The sequence below is a fragment of the Chelonia mydas genome, chromosome 3 (genome assembly GCF_015237465.2).
Source record: "Chelonia mydas isolate rCheMyd1 chromosome 3, rCheMyd1.pri.v2, whole genome shotgun sequence".
NCBI lineage: Eukaryota > Metazoa > Chordata > Testudines > Cheloniidae > Chelonia > Chelonia mydas.
Window position 1 is genome coordinate 127,468,017 of NC_057851.1, and position 20,069 is coordinate 127,488,085.

Genomic DNA, 20,069 nt, shown 5'->3' on the forward strand with positions numbered 1-20,069 from the left:
ATGGAAAGCAAGGCATCAGGAGTCAAGCTGAGATCTATCATGCACGCATGATGTTACAAAGTCACTACACTGACTTGAAACTTCAGCTTTTTTCCTTCCTGATCAAGGACCAAATCCTGCTTCACTTGCTCCATGGGCACAGAGCTGTGAAGCTGCTCTAGATATGCAGCCCTACACCTCCCCCAGAGTTGGAGCCTGAGACTTCATTCCCACTGTCCTATATCAGTGAGGATGCAGAGGGGTGATGTGGGGAGAGGTGGTGCCTCCTCTGGCTTCCTTGTGCATGGAAGGAAGTTTCCCAGAGTGACAGACAGGTAGATAGCAAGGGGAGAAGGCTGAGCAAGACTGAAGATCAGACCTCTTGAGTCCATGGAAAATAGACCAGGTCACCCCTCGAATATGTGGAGGACTGAGTTCCCCCTTCCAGATCCCCTCGTCTCAGAGGTCTAGTGAGATGGGGGGACAGGGAGCTCATATGAGTTCTGTCCCTTCTCTGCTGTGGTTCCTGACCGCAGTGCAGCAGCCAGCCAGTCACTTTGTTGCTACTAAAAGAAAAGGAGTACTTGTGGCACCTTAGAGGCTAACAAATTTAGATTGTAATGGATTTTTTACCTTCAGTCCTTTTGGTATGATGTCCATCTGTTTGCATTTGGAAAGGAAGATGATGTCTGTCTATATCTGTACGAGTTTTTTCATGACGTTGATAGATTTCCACTCCATATGGCTAAATTCAGTGCCTTGCATAATGACAGGTCTCTGAAACCTGCCGTTGTTGCTACTGCCCATCATGACCACTAGAGGGATTGGTGAGGCTGGCTCAGGGCACCCCTCCATAGGAATAAAGGAGTCTGCACCTTTTTAGTTTTGGCCTCAGATTTTTAAGTAGTGTAAAATTTGTCATATAACAGTGAATGTGACATCAAATCTGATATCCCATCCTCAGCACAGGCCTATAGTGGATACTTTGGAGAAAGAACATCTCCTTTCACCCCCATCTGCCATGCTACAATGTACTTGACCAGTTGTGCAATGCTGTACAAAGGGAAAAATTCCTTCTTCACTCCTGTATTGATCAGCTAATGCCCAGTGGGATTTGATTACTCCTATTAACATATCACAAGTGGGTAAATTTAGCATCTGATTACCCCTCAGCTCAGGAAACTAACACTTGTTTACCGCAATTGTTATTGGTCATAATTTTCCAGCCCCCTTTAAAAATTCATCTAGAATATTTGACTCTTTGATTTTTTGAATTCAACAGAATGACTAAATTTTTGTGACAAAAGTCAATGCAAGAGTATAGAATTGATCATGGAACATCTATAAGAGATGCTTCAAGTAGGAGCAAAAGACAGGTATGAGGCCACAGGTGTATAAAATTCGTCACTAAGTATGAGCTTTGTACAGAAGAGATGGCATTTGTGACATTTGGTTAGTTGCCTCTTTTATCTTTGAAATTTTGTCTTTAAATTAGCTATAAGACCAATGCTATCTTTAACCTTGCCGTGTGTATGAAAGCCTGTAAGCAGAGCAGAATTGTGACTGAGTTATACAGTAGTGGAAAGGATGCTATAGAGACTGTTAAAAACTCAGTAGATTTTCACCTGCCTTTTTTCATGCTGAATTTATACCTTGTACTTTAGTTAACAACAAACATTGCTGCATCATTGTGTCTTCATATAGTTGGGGAGGCAAATTAGAGCCTTGACTGAAGGTGCCATTCTATTTTGGTAACTTTTAAATAAAGGTTTTTGGATAAAATAAGCAAATGTATAAACAAAATGCCAACAAAGTACTAAAACATGCAGATATGAGCATTTTAGTACCTCAAATAAACGGCCACAGCATATACAGCAGAATCCATCCTTAAAAAAGTCGGGGGGGGGGGGGGAAGTGGGAGGAAGGGAACGTAGAAGAATTGTAATTCTTGATGGTGAGAAAGCATTATGTTAACTAGCAGAGGACCCTTCAGGCGCATACCATAATTACACACAACATATGTGGGTCTTGTCTATATGAGACATTTGCAGTGGTTTAACTAATTATATGATATTAAACCTGTGTACTTAAACCAGTGCAAAAGGTTCTGTGGATATGCTTATTTCAGTTTAGTTTGTCACTTAAGAATCTGTTTAAATGGAGATAAACATTTCTTAAACTGCATTAAGATTGTTCATGCAGGTTTGCGCTGGTTTAACTAAATCGGTTCAAAAGCTGATTTGAGTAAAACTGGATGGAGCAGCTTGTCTGTGTAGACATGGCACAAGTTGTATTCTCTCCTAAAAGTTGTTTCAAGACTCCAAAAAGCTGTATAACTCAACATGGCATATTGACTCAGTCTTTGAAAAGTTGCTACAGTGAATCAAAACAATAGCAAATAAAACACTTTTTAAACTTAAAGGCCTCTATGAAGATTTTGGTTTAATGCTCTATTTGGACTTGTTAGCGGTCTCCATTGTGCACGGGCCAGTGTTTAGTATTACCATAGCTGTTTTTTTTAAAAGCTTTTCTCACAACAGGATATCCAAATCACTGATGTCTGAGGAAAGCTGGCTCTAGATTCAGCTTTCTTTCTGCATGCTGTTATAAAATTAACCTTTGACTTCACTCCATCCCCAAATATGTAAACCTTAGGACACTCCCACAGCAAATAAGCAGCTGGTGGATAGTTTTACAGAACTTTAAGCTTTCGTATAATCAACTTCAGTTTCTAGTACTTATCACCAAAACAGAACTTTGTTAATGTGAATCTAATAAAAGCTATTTTCCTGAGTCTGCAGAAAACTTGAATTGAAATAAAGACTGAGAACGGTGAAAGATATTAATCTTAATAGGGTGTCAACTCTGAAATCTAATGATCACATTTGTATTAGGGCTGCTGATTAATTGCAGTTAACTCATGTGATTAACTCAATAATTAATCATGATTAATCAGTTTTAATCACACTGTTAAACAATAGAATACCAATTGAAATTTATTAAATATTTTGGATGTTTTCTACATATTATATATCTGTCTTATTCTGTGTTGTAATTGAAATCAAAGTGTAAATTTTTGTTTACAAATATTTGCACTATAAAAATGATAACCAAAAGATAGTATTTCCATTCTTCATACAAGTATTGTAGTGCAATCTCTGCTGAGAAAGTGCCACTTACAAATGTAGATTTTTTTTGTTACATAACTGCACTCAAACAAAACAATGTAAACTTCAGAGCCTAAAAGTCCACTCAGTCCTACTTCTTGTTCAGCCAATTGCTAAGACAAACAAGTTTGTTTACATTTACTGGAGATAATGCCGCCCTCTTATTATTTACAATGTTACCAGAAAGTGAGAAAAGGCATTTGCATGGCACTTTTGTAGCCAGCATTGCAAGGTATTTACGTGCCAGATATGCTAGGCATTTGTAGGCCCCTTCATGCTTCGGCCACCATTCCAGAGGACATGCTTCCATGCTGATGACGCTTGTTAAAAAAAATAGTGTTAATTAAATTTGTGACTGAACTCCTTGTGGGAGAATTATATGTCTCCTGCTCTGTTTTACCCACATTCTGCCATATATTTAATGTTATAGCAGTCTCAGATGATGACCCAGCACGTTACTCATTTTAAGAACACTTTCACAGCATATTTGACAAAACACAAAGAAGGTACCAATGTGAGATTTCTAATGATAGCTACAGCACTCGACCCAAGGTTTAAGAATCTGAAGTGCCTTCCAGAATTTGGGAGGGATGAGGTGTGGATGCTTTCAGAAGTCTTAAAAGAGCAACACCCCAATGCGGAAACTACAAAACCCGAACCACCAAAAAAGATCAACCTTCTGCTGGTGGCATCTGACTCAGATGATGAAAATGAACATGCATCAGTCTGCACTGCTTTGGATTGTTATCAAGCAGTACCAGTCATCAGAATGGACTCATGTCCCCTGCAATGGTGGTTGAAGCATGAAGGGACATCTGAATCTTCAGCGCATCTGGCACGTAAATATCTTGCGATGCCGGCTACAACAATGCCATGAGAATGCATCAAGTGACATTGTAAAGAAGAATCAGGCAGGATTATCTCCTGCAACTGTAAACAAACTTGTTTGTCTGGGCGATTGGCTGAACAAGAAGTAGGACTGAGTGTACTTACAGGCTCTAAAATTTTACTTTGTTTTATTTTTCAATGCAGGGGTTTTTTTGTACATAATTCTACCTTTGTAAGTTCAACTTTCATGATAAAGAGATTGCACTACAGTACTTGTATTAGGTGAATTGAAAAATACAATTGTGTTTTTATAGGCCAAATACTTGTAATCAAAAATAAAGTGATTACTGTACACTTTGTATTCAGTCTTGTAATTGAAATCAGTATATTTGAAAATGTATAAAACATCAAAAAAATTAAATAAATGGTATTCTATTATTGTTTAACATTGCGATGAATCAAGATTAATTTAATCATGTGATTAATATTTTTAATCACTTGACAGCCCTAATTTAAACATTAACCCATTTGACTGTTTTACTGCCGTTTGTGTTCGTAGAAACATTCAGTTAATTATCTGGTCCAGTTGGATATTCCAGTAGTTCTCTAATTTTGTCATCCTGGGGACAAACTTACAAGAGAGATCCTCCGACCCACATCAACCCATTAATTTGCCATTGCTTTATAAGTGTTTAATTTTGAGGATCAGGAAAGGCACCCCACTCTGGTGGTGGTGAGCACTTCTGTAGTCCAATTTTATGAAAGGATGTTCCACAGGAGTCCAGTTACAGGTTTTAAATAATAGGGATGAGAGGGTAGCTTAGTGGCCTAAACATCAGATTAATCTTTCTAGACCAATACCTGTACCATCTGCAGGTTCAAATTCTTACAGGCAAATTTCACGACACTCACTCATTTACCCTTGAGTGATGCCCTGCCTTCCCCCTCCCATCCTGCAGCACTGCTGATATCTCATTCCTGTTGAAGTGCAAGGGGTGAACAGGATTTCCCCGGCTGTTCTTTCTGTGGCCACTGTGTGGTGGCAGCAAATCCCAGTATTGCATTTCCGATTGCTGCACCCAGTGCCCTGCGTCCTGCTGCACAATGTAGGAGGGAGTCAGCACTGTCTCATTTAGCCATCTCCCAGCAGTGGAAGTATTAAGAGATTGAGGGTGGGGAGGAGAGAGGAAGGAAGTGTGGGGAGAAAGAATGAAAACAAGACTGAGGGGGAGTAGGAACAGACAAATAATATGCAGGAAGAGAGAAAATAGACTCATTATTGCCAACCCTGAGAGTTTAAGAGTTATAAATTACTGGCTGAAAGTATGAGATTATAAAAAGAGTCAAAATTTACACTTAAAGTTTAATTGGCTGTGTTTCTTGGTCTTCTGCATTTTTTTAACCTTAAGGAGGTAGCCACTTAGCCCCAATTTGGGTGCAATCATTTCAAGCTGAAATTTCAGTATGCATATGCAGAAATGTGATTCCCCACCACACCTCAGGCAGGCACAGGGAGCTTCCATTTACCTACTCTAATCCCACAGATTGGACAGCTGCAGTTCTGTCACTGTCCATCCCTTTCCCATAGCACTGGTCTGTCTCCCTCACAGCTCCTTCCCTTAATCTCCCGTCTCTCTCCTCAGCCTCCTGGCCCCATCTTCCTTTCTGCTCCTCACAAATTCCTGCTTCTTGTGTGTAACCATCTGGCAACATCTTATGTATTTGCAGTTTCCAGCTATACTAGTAATGTTGAGATGACTGTTTTAGGGGGTGTGCCCCCTAGTTGCTCCAGCTTTAAAATGAAATGAACTTTGAAAGAAAATCATCACCAGCATTAATGCAAACTGAAATTTTGGCTATTTGTTTAGATTTCAGTGGGGAGTGACAAGGAGTGTACTGCTAAAATCTGTTGTCAGTTTTGATCTCTGAATCGGGTCCCTGTAAGAACTTGCTTGAAAATCTTTCTGCTGAATATTTCTACTGAATGTATTGGGACTGTGTGCAGAAGATCTGTTTGCTAGAAAAAAAGTTACTCAATCTTTCAGTTTTCAAAATGCATGAGAACATTAGCATAGCTCATTACTGCCGTTCATTGCATTTCTCTAGTAGGATAACTGGTGGTGATGGAAGATTAAATGAACTATTGTTGACATACAGTAAATGTAACAAAACATGCCAAAACCTCTTCTCAGTTCTGATACACTGTGTCTGTATTTGTAGAAAGTGCTACTAGAAATAATTAGAGATCTTTAATTGGACTTCTCCGTGTGGGTATAGGGAAAATAAAATAAATTACATAAAAGCAGCCTTATAAACAACCGTTACTGGCAGCACAATCCATAAATAATCTTATTTTGGAATATATCCAAAACAAGAGCAGAAGGGGAAAGGTATTGTTGGATGGAATAGTGAAATGGGATGGAATTTTTCACCTTGGGGATTATTTGCTGAGAGTAGCGGATGTCCTTCCATTAAGCTAAAACATAACATATTTAAACATCCTTTTACCTGCACATAAAAACACCTTATTTCAAGGTCGTGGGTCATTTAAATGTCATCTTTGAACTACTTTTGACAGAGAGGGGGCTTTTAAAAAGACTTATACCAGGGGTTCTCAAACTTCATTGCACTGCGACCCCCATCTGACAACAAAAATTACTACATGACCCCAGGAGGGGGGACTAAAGCCCAAGCCCTGCCGCTCCAGGCAGCGGAGCCGGAGCCAAAGCCCAAGTCTCACCAGCCAGGGCTAAAGCCCCTGGGCTGTGGCTTCGGCCCCAGGTCCCATCAAGTCTAACGCCAGCCCTGGCAACCCCATTACAATGCGGTCCTGACCCACAGTTTGAGAACTGCTGCCTAATACTATGGTCAAGTATGATTATTTTTATGGAAAAAATAGCGAAGTAGTCATTACCAAGGAGCCCAGAAATGCTATTGGAAGTGGAAACAGCTCCAAATGGGTGAGTAATTTGAGCTACCAAATAAACTAGACATATTTGAAAGACAATATACAAGACATTATGTAAGCATAAATATTATAATTCTGAAAGAAGGAGACCTTAACCAAAATCGTGGAAGGGTTGAATGAAAGCAAATGGCAAACCAGATGTTTTTGTTTAATGCTTCTGAGCGAAAGTTAGTGAAAGTGAAACAGGCGGTGTGAGAAGTGGGAGTTGAGAGGTATGTGGGGATGATCAGAATGTAGGACAAAGTAAAGGAAAGAGAAACAGGATGTGTGTGCAGGAGATAGAAATTGAAGAAGGAAAGAGGAAGCTGTGGATGGGTGAATTTAGGGAATGGGGTGGTGTGATGAATAGGGAATTTGGGCGCTCACTTGATCTCGTTTGGCAGAAGTAGTTGGTTAGGCCCCTGATCCTTCGTTCCCCATTGATTGTCCAGGCCAAAGACAGCAGAAATGTGCTCTGACAGAGGTTCCCATGTGTAATGCTGCTATATCTGGTAGCTCACTGCTTATATACAGAATGAAAGAAAATGTCGTCATGAATTGTTGGTCACATATCATTGCATCATAACAGAGTACAAGATGAGCCTGGGAAAGGATAAGTGGTGAAATCCAACAGTTTCTACAACTTACAGGTTAATAAACCTTTTGGGGGATTCTGCTTGAGCACATTCTTTTTACCAGCCTTTTATACTCATGCTCAAAATGCTTTATTTACATTGTAGATTTTTAGGTGTAGCCTTAGATTGTTCTAGCTTTTCTCCCCGATCACAGGGGGCATAATCAGAGGCAGCCTCTAATGGCTCTTCACCAGTGAAGAGCATTTTAGGGTGGCTTCTGAACAATGAACCTATTTTCCTTACCCTGCCAGAATCATCAAAATAGCATAAAAAGGACACAGTTGTTCTTAAATATCCTTGTAGGTCACCTTTAAGCCCTTTATTATGGCTGTAGTATGACAGGCCTTCTATAGGCTGATTTTCCCCCCCCCTCCCCCCCCCCTCCCCCCCCCCCCCCCCCGCCCCAAACCCTCTCTCTATTCCCCTCTCGATCACATTGAACAGCGCCACCATTTTCCCTGTTGCTCATATACATATTCTTGGCTTTATTTTTTGACTTTCGTTTGATCCAGGCTGCATCTAAATTTGCTGCATCTTCCTACACATCATTTCCAGGAGTGAAATCCTGGTCCTGCTGAAGTCAATGGCAAAACCCCCATCAACTTCAGTGGGGCCAAGATTTCACCCCAAGATTCAATCTTTCCTCACTGCCCACACTGCCAAAACTCTTGTCTAAGGCCATATCATCTTGTGCCTTGAATACAGCAGTCTCTCCTCTCTGGCCTCCCGGAAGTGTATTCAAAATGCAGCTGCTAAGATAATTTTCCTGGCATGTTGCTGTGATTATCAACCTGCTTTTTTAACTCTCTCCTTTGGCTGTTTATCTTCGAACATGTCAAGTACAAACTGCTTGTCTGCACTGTCAAAGTTCTTCACATTTTAGCCCCACCATGCCTATCTGCTCTATTACGTTACTGCAGTAACCTTTCCAGACTACTGTACCCCTTTCAGGAGTCAGATTTGTCTTACATACCCCAAGTTTCACCTCACTTAAAAACTACTTGCTTACAAAATCAGACATAAAAATACAAAAATGTCAGCACACTGACTGAAAAATTGCTTGCTTTCTCATTTTTACTATTATAAAATAAATCAATTGGAATATAAATATTGTATTTACATTTCAATGTATAATATATAGAGAGCAGTATAAACAAATCCTTGTATGAAATTTTAGTTTGTTCTGACTTTGGTAGTGTTTTTTATTTAGCCTGTTAGAATACTAGGCAAATATCTAGATGAGTTGACATACTCCCAGAAGATCTCCGCATACCTCCAGGGAGAACAGCTGCCTTACACTCTGCCAGCCTCAATTGCCTGCTTATGGGCACTTACCACATACTTTCCCCAATTCAGCCCCTTACAAAGGAGTCCGAAACTCCCAGTCCAAATCTGTCAAACTACCAAGTGATCTTCCTTCAGGTCCCTCCTTAAATCTCACCTTAAATCTTCGATAATGCATACAGAAAACTGTAATCTGGTAAGTGCTAAGCAGGTAGTGAGTTGTGTTTACTACAGTTCACTGCAAATTATATACACAGCTAGTCTATGCTAAAACAGCATATGCCATAAATATAAAGAGAAGGGTAACCACCTTTCTGTATACAGTGCTATAAAATCCCTCCTGGCCAGAGGCAAAACCCTTTCACCTGTAAAGGGTTAAGAAGCTAAGGGAGCCTAGCTGGCACCTGACCCAAAATGACCATTGAGAGGACAAGATACTTTCAAATCTGGAGTGGGGGGAACAAAGGGTTGGTCTGTCTGTGTGATGCTTTTGCCGGGAACAGATCAGGAATGCAGCCTTACAACTCCTGTGAAGTTAGTAAGTAATCTAGCTAAAAATGCGTTAAATTTCCTTTTGTTTAATGGTTGGTAAAATAAGCTGTGCTGGGTGGAATGTATATTCCTGTTTTTGTGTCTTTTTGTAACTTAAGGTTTTGCCTAGAGGGATTCTCTGTGTTTTAAATCTGATTACTCTGTAAGGTATTTACCATCCTGATTTTACAGAGGTAATTCTTTTACCTTTTCTTTAATTAAAAATCTTCTTTTAAGAACCTGATAGATTTTTCGTTGTTCTTAAGATCCAAGGGTTTGGGTCTGTGTTCACCTGTACAAATTAGTGAGGATTATTATCAAGCCTTCCCCAGGAAAGGGGGTGTAGGGCTTGGGGGGATATTTTGGGGGAAGACGTCTCCAAGTGGGTTCTTTCCCTGTTCTTTGTTTAACTCGCTTGGTGGTGGCAGCATAGGGTTCAAGGATGAGGCAAAGTTTGTACCTTGGGGAAGTTTTTAACCTAAGCTGGTAAGAATAAGCTTAGGGGGTCTTTCATGCAGGTCCCCACATCTGTACCCTAAAGTTCAGAGTGGGGAAGGAACCTTGATAGCATAGTATTTGTTAGCCCATCTTTTCTCTTCCTGCTTGCCTCTCTTGTTTGTTTAATCTACCTGTTATGTCTTGCTTTTTTAAGTTGTAAGCTCTTTGGGGCAGGGTCTATGACTTATATCCCATACGTTGCTGGAAAACAAAGCCCCCACCTGGTGGTACCACAATATAAATGATTAATATTAAAAGATCCTCTTCATAGGTGTGAATTTCACCCTAACTACAGGATGTAAGGAACGAATCAATTAATTGCTGTGATATATCTTGATTTTAGTAAGGCTTTTGACAGAGTCATGCATGACATTCTCATAAACTAGGAAAATGTGGTCTAGATGAAATTACTACAAGGTGGATGCAAAACTGGTTGAACAACGTGTGATGTGGTGCAACTCAACACTGTGACACCTGCTCCTGGCTGTCCTGGGGTTCAACTCTGCTAGCCAGTGCTCCCTCTTCTGGTGGTGTCTCACCACCGTCACTCCCAGGACCGCAGCATCCTCTTCATGAAACAGCCCTCCAGCTGTGCCACACTCTGTGCTCCCCCTTCCGGGGGACCTGCAGTCATCTGTCCAGCCACTTCCCTCAGTGGCAACTGCAGCTCAATGTCTGGCCAATTCCTCAGTGGCAAGGGGTGGAGGGGAACGGATCCAGGCCCACCCACTACTCTGGGTGCTGGCCCAGGGACCCTGTAGATGGCCACCCTGCTGCATCCCCTCCAGCTCCTCAGGAGATCTCCCTGACCTACTTCCCCATGGCCCCAGCACCTTCTGTGCCTTTGCCTCAGGGCCTCAGCCTGCAGATCCCTGCAGTCCACCAGGAGCTGCCTTTTGCTCCCTCGGGCTCTGCCTGCAGCACTGCTCTGTCCAGGGTGCTTGCTGCCTTCAACCTACAAGGCAGCCAGTCCTCCTCCCTCTTCAAGCTCTAGGGAGTGACTGAAGGTGCTTCGTCTTGCAGCTCTTCTTATATGGGCCTGCTGGGCTGTGATGGCTGCTCCTCCCAGCCCTTCTCTGGTTGGCTGCCTCCTGTACAGCTTCCCAAGGGCTCTATTAACCCCTTGGAGCCCAATGTGGGCAGGCGCCCCATCACATACCCTCCCCCTTAAGACCGACTTCCCTGGTGGGGGGAGGTTACCTCCCCTGCTTCCACTGCAGCTGTGCTCCCAGGGTGTCCATCTCCTGTCTGAGATTCTCTATTAGGAGGAGCAACTTGTCATTCTCCTCCCTGGTGTCCCTAAATTTCTCTATGTGCACCTCTGCACTGTCTTGTGGAAGGCCAGCTCGGTGGCTTTCAGCCTCTCCCATAGCCCTGGCTCTTGCTCTGTTGGCTCTCCCAGTACCCCTTCTCCCAGGGTCTGAGTTCCCAACTCCCTTCGATTGGTCTCTGTATAAGTCCCCACATCCTTCAGCTGGATGTCTAAGGGACTTATCCTTCTCTTCCGTTTCTCCTTTCTCTCCTGCCTGGCCCCTTTGGCCTTCTCCACCATCTTGGTGCACTCCCTCTGGGTATCTGGCACCTCCTTCTGTTCCTTTCTATCTCCTTTTCCCTTCTGCTGGCTTGGGTCCCCTTTCTCATCCCCAGTCGGGATGCTGCCCTTCCCTGGGCTCCTGTTCTGTCTGTGAGGGCACTGCCTCTTCACATGCCTTGATTCTCCACAGGTGAAACAAGCATCCCCCCTTCCTTTTCTCTTCACAGGTCGGGGACCTTAGGGTTTCCCTGCTCTCTTTCCCTTGGGGATAGACTTCTCCTCTTCCCGATAGGGGCACACTCTATTCAAGTGTCCCCTCTATCCACAGACATAACACTGCCCTTCTTGGCCTTCTGGCCTGACCCTGGAACCTGTCTTCTTGCCCCAGGCTCTCTGGCCCCTGATCACCTCCTGGAGGGTCTTGAGCAGATAACGCTGCTCTTCTGCTAGTTGCCTCAGGCATTCCTGCAAGTATGCCACTGTGCCTCCCACTGTTGCTGCTGGTTCTCCAGGATCTGCCTCACCAGGGCCTGAATCCCTCTTGGTTACTCTTCAGCCCCCTTCATTGGAAGCGGCAACTCTGAGGTCCAGCCTGGGAAGGTGCACCTGCCTTCTGCCAAAAAGGCCTCCGTACGTGGCAGCTCCATAGTTCCTTTACCCCCCAAGTATCCCTTAAATAGTCTTCAAACTCCCCTTCTAACAGGGGCAGCTCTCAAACAGTCTCTGAGTCTCTCACTCAGTCCCCTTCCCTCAGGAGCGACTGAATGCCTACATTCGCCACCACATGTGATGTGGTGTGACTCACCACTGCGGTGCCCCCTGCTGCCTGTCCTAGGGATCGCGTCTACTAGCCGGTGTGCCCTCTTCTGGTGGCATCTTGCCACTGTCACTTCTGATCCAGGGACCCATGTCACTCCCAGGATCGTGGCATCCCCTTCATGACACAGCCCTCCGGCTGTGCCGCACTCTATGCTCCCCCCCTGTGATTTTTAAGAACAGGGTAGATATGTCATGAATGGTCTAGGTATACTTGGTCCTGCCTCAGCATGGGGAATGGACTCGATGATACTTTGGGGTCTCTTAAAGCCCTACATTTTTATGATTCTGTGATTTCCCACAAAAGAGAGGATGTGGGAATCTTGGGCTGAAATCAATACTTTCCAGTAATAACTAAATGGAATAATGCAAATTCATATTTTCTTCTTGTTATTTGAAGAGCAAAAATCAAATTATCATGTGGCTCTTGGTCCGCAAACTATATGCACCATGGCTTTGTGCCTCACTTAGTCAGTTTCACCACACGCTGTGTTGGAGGAAAGTACAGCCAGACAGACTCAAGGAGAGAGAAAAATTATCTGGAAAATTGGTCTTTTAGCCATTGTGTGTGTTCACTCATCAAAAATACTCAATAGTGGGGACTGCCTGAATAAAGAGTGCAGTGTCAGGCTTAACATTCCTGCAAATGCTGCTGTTAACAGAAACTTAATTTTCTCCTGAACCTTTCAACTGTGGTATTCGTTTCTTTTTCTATCAGAGAAATAGTCTGTTAAAACAAATTTCTTAATACCCCACTGTAAGGAGCTGCTGTTCAGTGAGAACAGACCCGAGAGGTCAGTGGGAGCAGGATCATGCTTTATATTACGATTACAAAAGCATATGGATGGGAAAGAAGTTCTAAGCATAATGTACCCTTCTGAATAAAATATGCTGAAAATGCTTATCAGTCATGATGTTGGTTTAATGTCTTGGTTTGTATATGGGGGAAGCATATTAGCTAAATAAAATTATGTATTCAGCTCCTATTTCTGTCTTTTGCACCATTTTCACTTTCCTTTTGCAGGTGACCTTGAAAATAGTCTTTTCTAAAATATTTCTGTAATTGTAAGCATGGATATCTGTTGAGAAGTTTCATTAGTTTGACTGTTCTGCTGTTCCTACAGGGCTTCAGGAATATGTAGAGGCAGTGTCTTTCCAATATTTCATCAAAACACGATCATTAATTAGTGTTCAGGAGATCAACAAACAGCTAATATTTACAATGGAAGACAAAGAAGAAGAAACAAACACGGTAAGAATTGTTTTGTTCACATGTGATGAGCTAGATTTATCCACTTATATTTTCAAAGAAACCTTCTCATACTTAGTGTTTCTAATATATTTATCACATATTTTAACAGCTTCCGATGATCATTCCAATTTTTTATTTATAGGAAGCAGGCTCTTCATAAATACATAGTTGTGATTTCCTTGGTAATACGACATGCTAGGGAAATGTATTGGTGCCATAATAAAAGTCAGTCAAACTGCAGAGGCCTTCAGCCTACAGCTGGTTAGAGACGGTTAGTGCTGACAACGTAATGGACTAACGAGGTTTTAAAGTTACAGAATACTGGCATCTGGTCAAGTAAGTCCAGGTACTGGTTTAACATTTGGCCGAACCATGTTTTTCATGGATAGTAGAAAAAACCTAGATCTGTGGCATGTGCCTTTTATTCATGGACCAGGCTGAGCCATTTTCACTGGGAAAAAGGGGCAGTATATTAGCATACCATTCGATAATTCTGGAGGAACTTTTCTAAATTTTGTAATGCATATTGCCTATATGATTATATCCAATAGGCACTCAGATATCATACTGATAGGGGTAGCATAAGAACCTAAATAGAAGAAGCAAATGAATGTAAGGGTACCGTAACTTCAACTGATTAAGTCCCATTGCTCAACAATGAGCTAATTACAGGAGCCAACTGCAGAGAGTGGTAAGAGGAAGGGTGTTGTCCTGTGTCACAGTTTTATCAACTTGCAATTTTTTCACTATAATCAGTTAGTATTAAAATGCATGTTCTCTGTCCTAGCAAGGTCATGGATAACTCTCTTAGAATTAATCTTGAACTTCCCCCAGGGAACAGACTTGCTTTCCTTCCTTTCCTATGCCTAATACAGCGTCTTCCATTTCTTGCCCTTCCTCGCTCCCCTGCCCATCCCTAAATAGAACATTTTGTATATGGCCAAAATACATCCTGGCCATCTTTCTTACGCAGCCTTTGGATGAACATTCTGTTTTTAAAATTTATATTTGGATGTAAAGTGGATTGATGTGGGGAATGCTTAATGTCACTTTAATTGCTGTTCTAATGAGACATTTGCAGTCTTTAAAGAGAAAAATCTCAAATGACACTGTATGAAGATGTATGTAGCTGTCGACATTGGATGGTCATACCGGTGGTCATCAGCATCAGTTATTTGGAAACCAAAGAAACAGCTGCAATTCCTCCCCAAAATTTTTGAAAAAAGAATAAAGTCTTAAGCATGCTCTGATGCAATATTAGCATTGCCTCCAGAAAGTGACTGAACAGGTTTGTTCTGAGATGAAAGTTTTTTGGTCAAAGGAAATGATCATTACTAGACTATAAAAGCTAAACTCTGATGTCTACAGCCAGTTGTGAAACAAGGCTTTTAGTATTATTTTTTTTCTTTTGTAACATGGATAACAGTGCACACATTTTTCCATGGGTTTGACTTGGTTTAATTTTTGGATGAATGACCAGCTGTTAAGGTCATGAATGAAACGCCAGTAAATACATTCATATCTCTAAGGGCTGGTCTTCACTATGGGGAGATTGACGTTGCTGCAATCGATGCAGCAGGGGTCAATTTAGTGGGTCTAATAAAGAACCACTAAATTGCCTTCAGAGCACTTTCGGGTTGACCCCGGTACTCCAGTTCCCAGAGAAGATTAAGGTAAGTCGACAGGAGAGCGTCTTCCGTTGATGCGGTGCATTTATTCATGTAGCTGGAGTAGTGTAACTTAGGTTGACTTACCCCCATAGTGAAGACAAGCCCTAAGTGTGGTCATAGAAATTAAACAGTATAACAGGTCGCTGCGTATATGTAGGACAAGAAAAGGTTTTATGGGATCCGGAAAATTAAGGAGTGTATTGTTGTGTAACTCCCCAGGAAGAGCTCCAGAGCAAAGTAATAGGTGTGTATTGTGTTACGAATATACTAGTGAAAATGGTCAGTGCCATTTAGAGGTGTCCCTTATGCCGCTGCTAGTTGAGCAATTGTAGAGAAAGTGGAACCACTGTTAGCAGATCCAAAGTACTCTTGTAACGTCAACTGGACACAAAGAGATTCAGTATTGCAGTCAGGTTGTTCAGAATTGAGAAGTAAATAAATCTCTTCCCACTGGCACTGTAGGCATGCTACACTCTTCCCCTAGCTGCAGGAAGAGAAACCTCTGTCACCACCTGAGCCCTTGGCTCCCTCTGTGACTGTAGTGCCTGCCATTATGGATCCTGTTGCCCTTGCCTTCCATCTCCAATGTCTGTTTGTGTGAGAGAGAGAGTTTCAGAATGTCTCTCTGTGTTTCCTGCTCTTTTCAGCTCATCTTTCAAAAGCCGCAAAGGAAAAAAGTCTCAGCCATTATGTTACTTTAGTTTCCAGATGAAAGTGTATTTTGCATTTTGTACATACCTCTGCCCAAAATTGTTGCTGAAATTTCATGGCGACAGTGATGCTTCAGCAGCCCAAAATGCCAAAAATGTTTAAGAAATTTCCTGGAAAAATGTTTGCCACTTTAACACAACATTACTAAGTCCTAATTGTACTCAGAAGTCTGTGTGTTGGGTAAGGTGCAAGTATCTTCATCGATAAATATTCTTTCTCCTGAAAGAAATGCTGTAAATGTAATATGTGGTGTCTTTAGATTGCTAGCCTTTTGAGTTGAATACTCAAGCAAGCAGCTGCATAACATTTCCAGGCAGCTGGAATTCAACTCTAGGTATAGTATTAAGCAAATGTCTCTAGAGAAGAGCAAACATCTTGAAGACAGATGTTCAAGGGCTGCCTTCCCTGAGCAATTTGAAACCATGATGTCTTAACATTTTAATACATTTCAGAATGGTCAGGCTTCAAATACTACCACTAACTGCAACAAGTGTTTTGTCCTGTTTGAAGTGTTGATAAGGGAGACTGGGAATTCTACATGGAAGAGCACAGCACCAGTTCTGCTGCTGCAGATAACTCATGGAAAACCATTTTATTTAGAAGAAATTATGTTGTAAATCATGCTTTTCATAGTTCTTATATTCCTTACTACTAAGGATATTTGCAAGGAAATCAGATCTTTATTTGAGTTCATCTGCTCCTGCTGAAGGCAGAACCCTCTGTGACCTACTCACGTTCACAACAAATTGTGATGTCAGAAATACAGGGTTTATGACTTCATGTGGAGAAAAAGTAGCAACAGCAGATGAACTCTTAAGAACAAAAAATCAGTTTTTCATATACCCTGGATGTCTTGGAGATATAGAATGTGGGAAGAGATATACAGAAATTATATGATTTAGGAGCAGAATCGCTTCTTGATAAAACATTATTTCAAGTACTCCATGAGGTATTGGTTACTTTTAATAAGATTGTAGAATAATGGATCTGGAGAAAATTCCAGAGCAACACATCCATTTATTCTTGAGTCCTGCTTTTCATGGTAACTACATTTTGAAATACTGGATTGTATTACAAAATGGTAGGATTTATTTTTCCTAACCCTGGCTCTTACATTGACTTCTGCACTAGCATTGGGCAGGTCAGTTAGGGCCAAATTTTTAAACCTGGCGGCCTGAGGTTTGTGCACAAAAATGTAAATGCAAGTAAACCTATATGCAGAGACAAATTTGGTAACTATGTGTACAGATATAGATGGTAGATATAGGGCCTGGATCTCTGTCTTCAGTGTTTACAAATGTTTGTTTATGCATTTGGCACTGTTTTCTCATCTGTGAAGTGTAGAAGATACTTTTGTACCTTACAGGTGTATATAAGGGTTAATGAATTTATAAAGTGCTGTTGAAGCCTAATCTGCTAGTATACAGAAATGCTATGTAGTTTAATTTTACTGAACGTTTTTCAATTGTTGTTGGTCTACAGTTATGCCAGTTAAGACAATGTGTGTTTAAACTGGTGCAAACCACCATTTCTTTATTTTTCAATATTCTGTCTTGTGTTTTGTCCTCAGCCCCCCTCCAATCCATACGATAAGCAGCTGTGCACTTGGAGCCTGAAGGTAACACCTGTCGATTACCTGCTGGGTGTGGCTGATCTAACAGGAGAGTTGATGCGGATGTGTATTAACAGTGTTGGAAATGGTGATATAGACACCCCTTTTGAACTGAGCCAGTTTTTACGTCAGATTTATGATGGTTTTTCCTATATTGGCAACACTGGACCCTATGAAGTGTCTAAGAAACTATATACCTTGAAGCAGTCTCTGGCCAAAGTAGAGAACGCTTGCTATACATTAAAAGTGCGGGGTTCTGAAATCCCAAAGCACATGCTGGCTGATGTGTTCTCCACCAAAGCAGAAATGATTGACCGAGAAGAGGGTCTTTCCTAAAACAGTGAGACAATCATGGCCCTGGGATGTACAGTTGGAAGCCTGTTAATATTTGGATTTGTTTTCAATAGACCCTTGTCATGACTTTTATGTAGTGATGTTTTTAGTTTTACTTAGCAGAGCAAGATTATTTGCAAAGGTAACTTGTAACAAAAAAAACCCCAAACCCTTAACATAATGTGTAAGTGAACAAATATTTGAATCTCTCCTCTGTGGGAAATCTCCTGTTTTCCTCCCCTCTGTGTGCTGTCATAATGGCTAAATGTCAATGCTGCACTCAGTGTTGGTGTCTTTCCGTGAAATGGACTCACTTCAAACTGTCTGGGCCATTGCATCAGCTTCAGTGATCACATGATGCTCAGAGCAGGTTGTGAATAATTGACTTTTGTGATTCTGCATTACCCACAGATATTTCTTGGGCTCCACACCTTAGTGTAGCCTGTTTCTGTGTACCCCCATGTCAGAATGGGGCGGGGCGGGCAGGCAAAGCCTGGAGAAGCAGTAGCCTCATGTTTTAATCAGAGCAGAACAAACCCAACCTCCCAGCATCTAAACCTACCCTGGTCTTTGATCCAATAGATTATTGGGATCAGAATGTTTTTATAGACCCATTTCAGCATACTTCTCTGATGTTGGATCTCCATTGTTTAATTTGTATTTGCTTAACTCAAATGTTTATCTCAATGGAACTGAAATTGAAGCAGAGCCAAAGGTACTGTGAACCTGTAGTTTGGCTGACTAATATTTTTGAACATGAAACTGAAATTAAAAGTTTTCTGCTCACTGGTAAAACTCATAAAACCTGGTAAATATTGCTATATACTGGGCATTTCAGGGCTCACGGCTTTATTTTAGGTCTGCCTTGTTGCCTTACTGTTTTGGCATCAGTTGGAAACTCCTTTAAAAGATTGAATGCATTGTTTTAAATTTAAAGAATAAAAGCTTTAACTGATGCAGAATCTTAGTTTGCTGAATAGACCTGTTCTTGCACAAGTGCAGAAACCTAGCCAAACAAGTTTATCATGGATAATTCAGCAGTAGGACAGACTTGTTGCTTGATGCTGGTTGCATGCTTGTCACCTAAGAGGATACAGGGTTAAAGACAGTGGGTAGAATTCTGCCCTCCACTATATTTGTGGAACCCCAAGGGACTCCAGTGGAGTTGAACTGGTGTTAGCAAAGAAAGAGTTTGGTCTCGTGTGTTTAACTGAGATGTGGCTTATCCCTTTGAAATGTGTTGCCTTGTGTGTCTTAATACTATTATGAAATAGAAATTGCAATAAAAATAAGGCAGACAGGCACATTCCCTGCATCTGTTTGGCATTCTTGAGCTCATTGGCAGATAATCTGAATTCTCACTTGTGTCCAGAGTTGTGGAAGCCCCTTGAAAATGTATATTATGCTGAGGGGAAACAGCAAATAAAATAATATGCTCTTAAAAAAAAAAAAAGGGGTACTCCAGGAAATAGGCCCCTCAAGCACAAATGAAAATACTGCATGTTTTTTATTTCCACTTCCATATGATGTAGTACTGCCAATATTTTTCCTGTTAACATGGTGTGTCCTAGTTAACTTGGGTCATCTGATATATGACCAGAACAACAGTTACTTACAGTGTTTATCACAGGTTTTCCCATTGTTTCCATGTAAAGCAATATTTGGTGAGTTGAAAAAGGAGTGATTTTCCAATTGTTTAATACCTTTTTAAGTGCTTTTTTTGAACAATAAAATCATTAAAAAGTTATTGTGAATGAATGATAGTTCTTTTATCTCTCAGTCCTATTTGAGAATACTTGACTAGTAATAGTTGAGTGCATTCCATTCTTAGAGTTCAGGACTTTATTCAGAGGTCTGACTTATTCCCCATACTTGTACCTCATGATTGGCATTCACCAATACATGATCTCATCATTGTTTCTCCCCCCATTAATTTTATCCTGCTAATTAAAAAATAATAATGCAGCTATGACTGCACATGGGCCTTCCATGTGCATAGTCAAATGTAGAGCACTTAAAGAAGTTGACACTCTGATGGCAAGACAAGTTTATTTCAGGGATGAATAGACAACAGTACCAAGTGGCTGTGCCTGTTGTATCTACAGCCTGATTATGCAGGTGTGCTGAATACCTAGAGCTTCAGTTGAAGCTGGTGAGAGTATGGTACTCCATCATTTTGGTAGGATGGAACTTACATCTCTCAGAAAACTTGCAGTAAGATGTACTTGTCTGAAGCAAAACCATGAAGAGAGAACTGCTAGAGGCACCACGA

The 20,069-nt window shown here is 41.3% G+C and overlaps 1 protein-coding gene across 3 annotated transcripts in view; it reads left to right on the forward strand.

The window, feature by feature from the left end:
* The window catches only part of TSNAX (translin associated factor X), a 46,374-nt gene that overhangs the window by 24,193 nt on the left and 2,112 nt on the right, over nt 1-20,069 (forward strand). For 2 of the 3 annotated variants that reach the window (XM_037895241.2, XM_037895242.2), the window contains 2 exons: nt 13,344-13,471; nt 17,423-19,544. In XM_037895241.2, the coding sequence (XP_037751169.1) occupies nt 13,344-13,471; nt 17,423-17,800 (506 nt within the window). In that variant the 3' untranslated portion in view covers nt 17,801-19,544. Of the gene's footprint in view, nt 1-13,343; nt 13,472-17,422; nt 19,545-20,069 lie in introns of those variants that run through there. The other variant, XM_043543296.1, reaches the window with a different exon arrangement.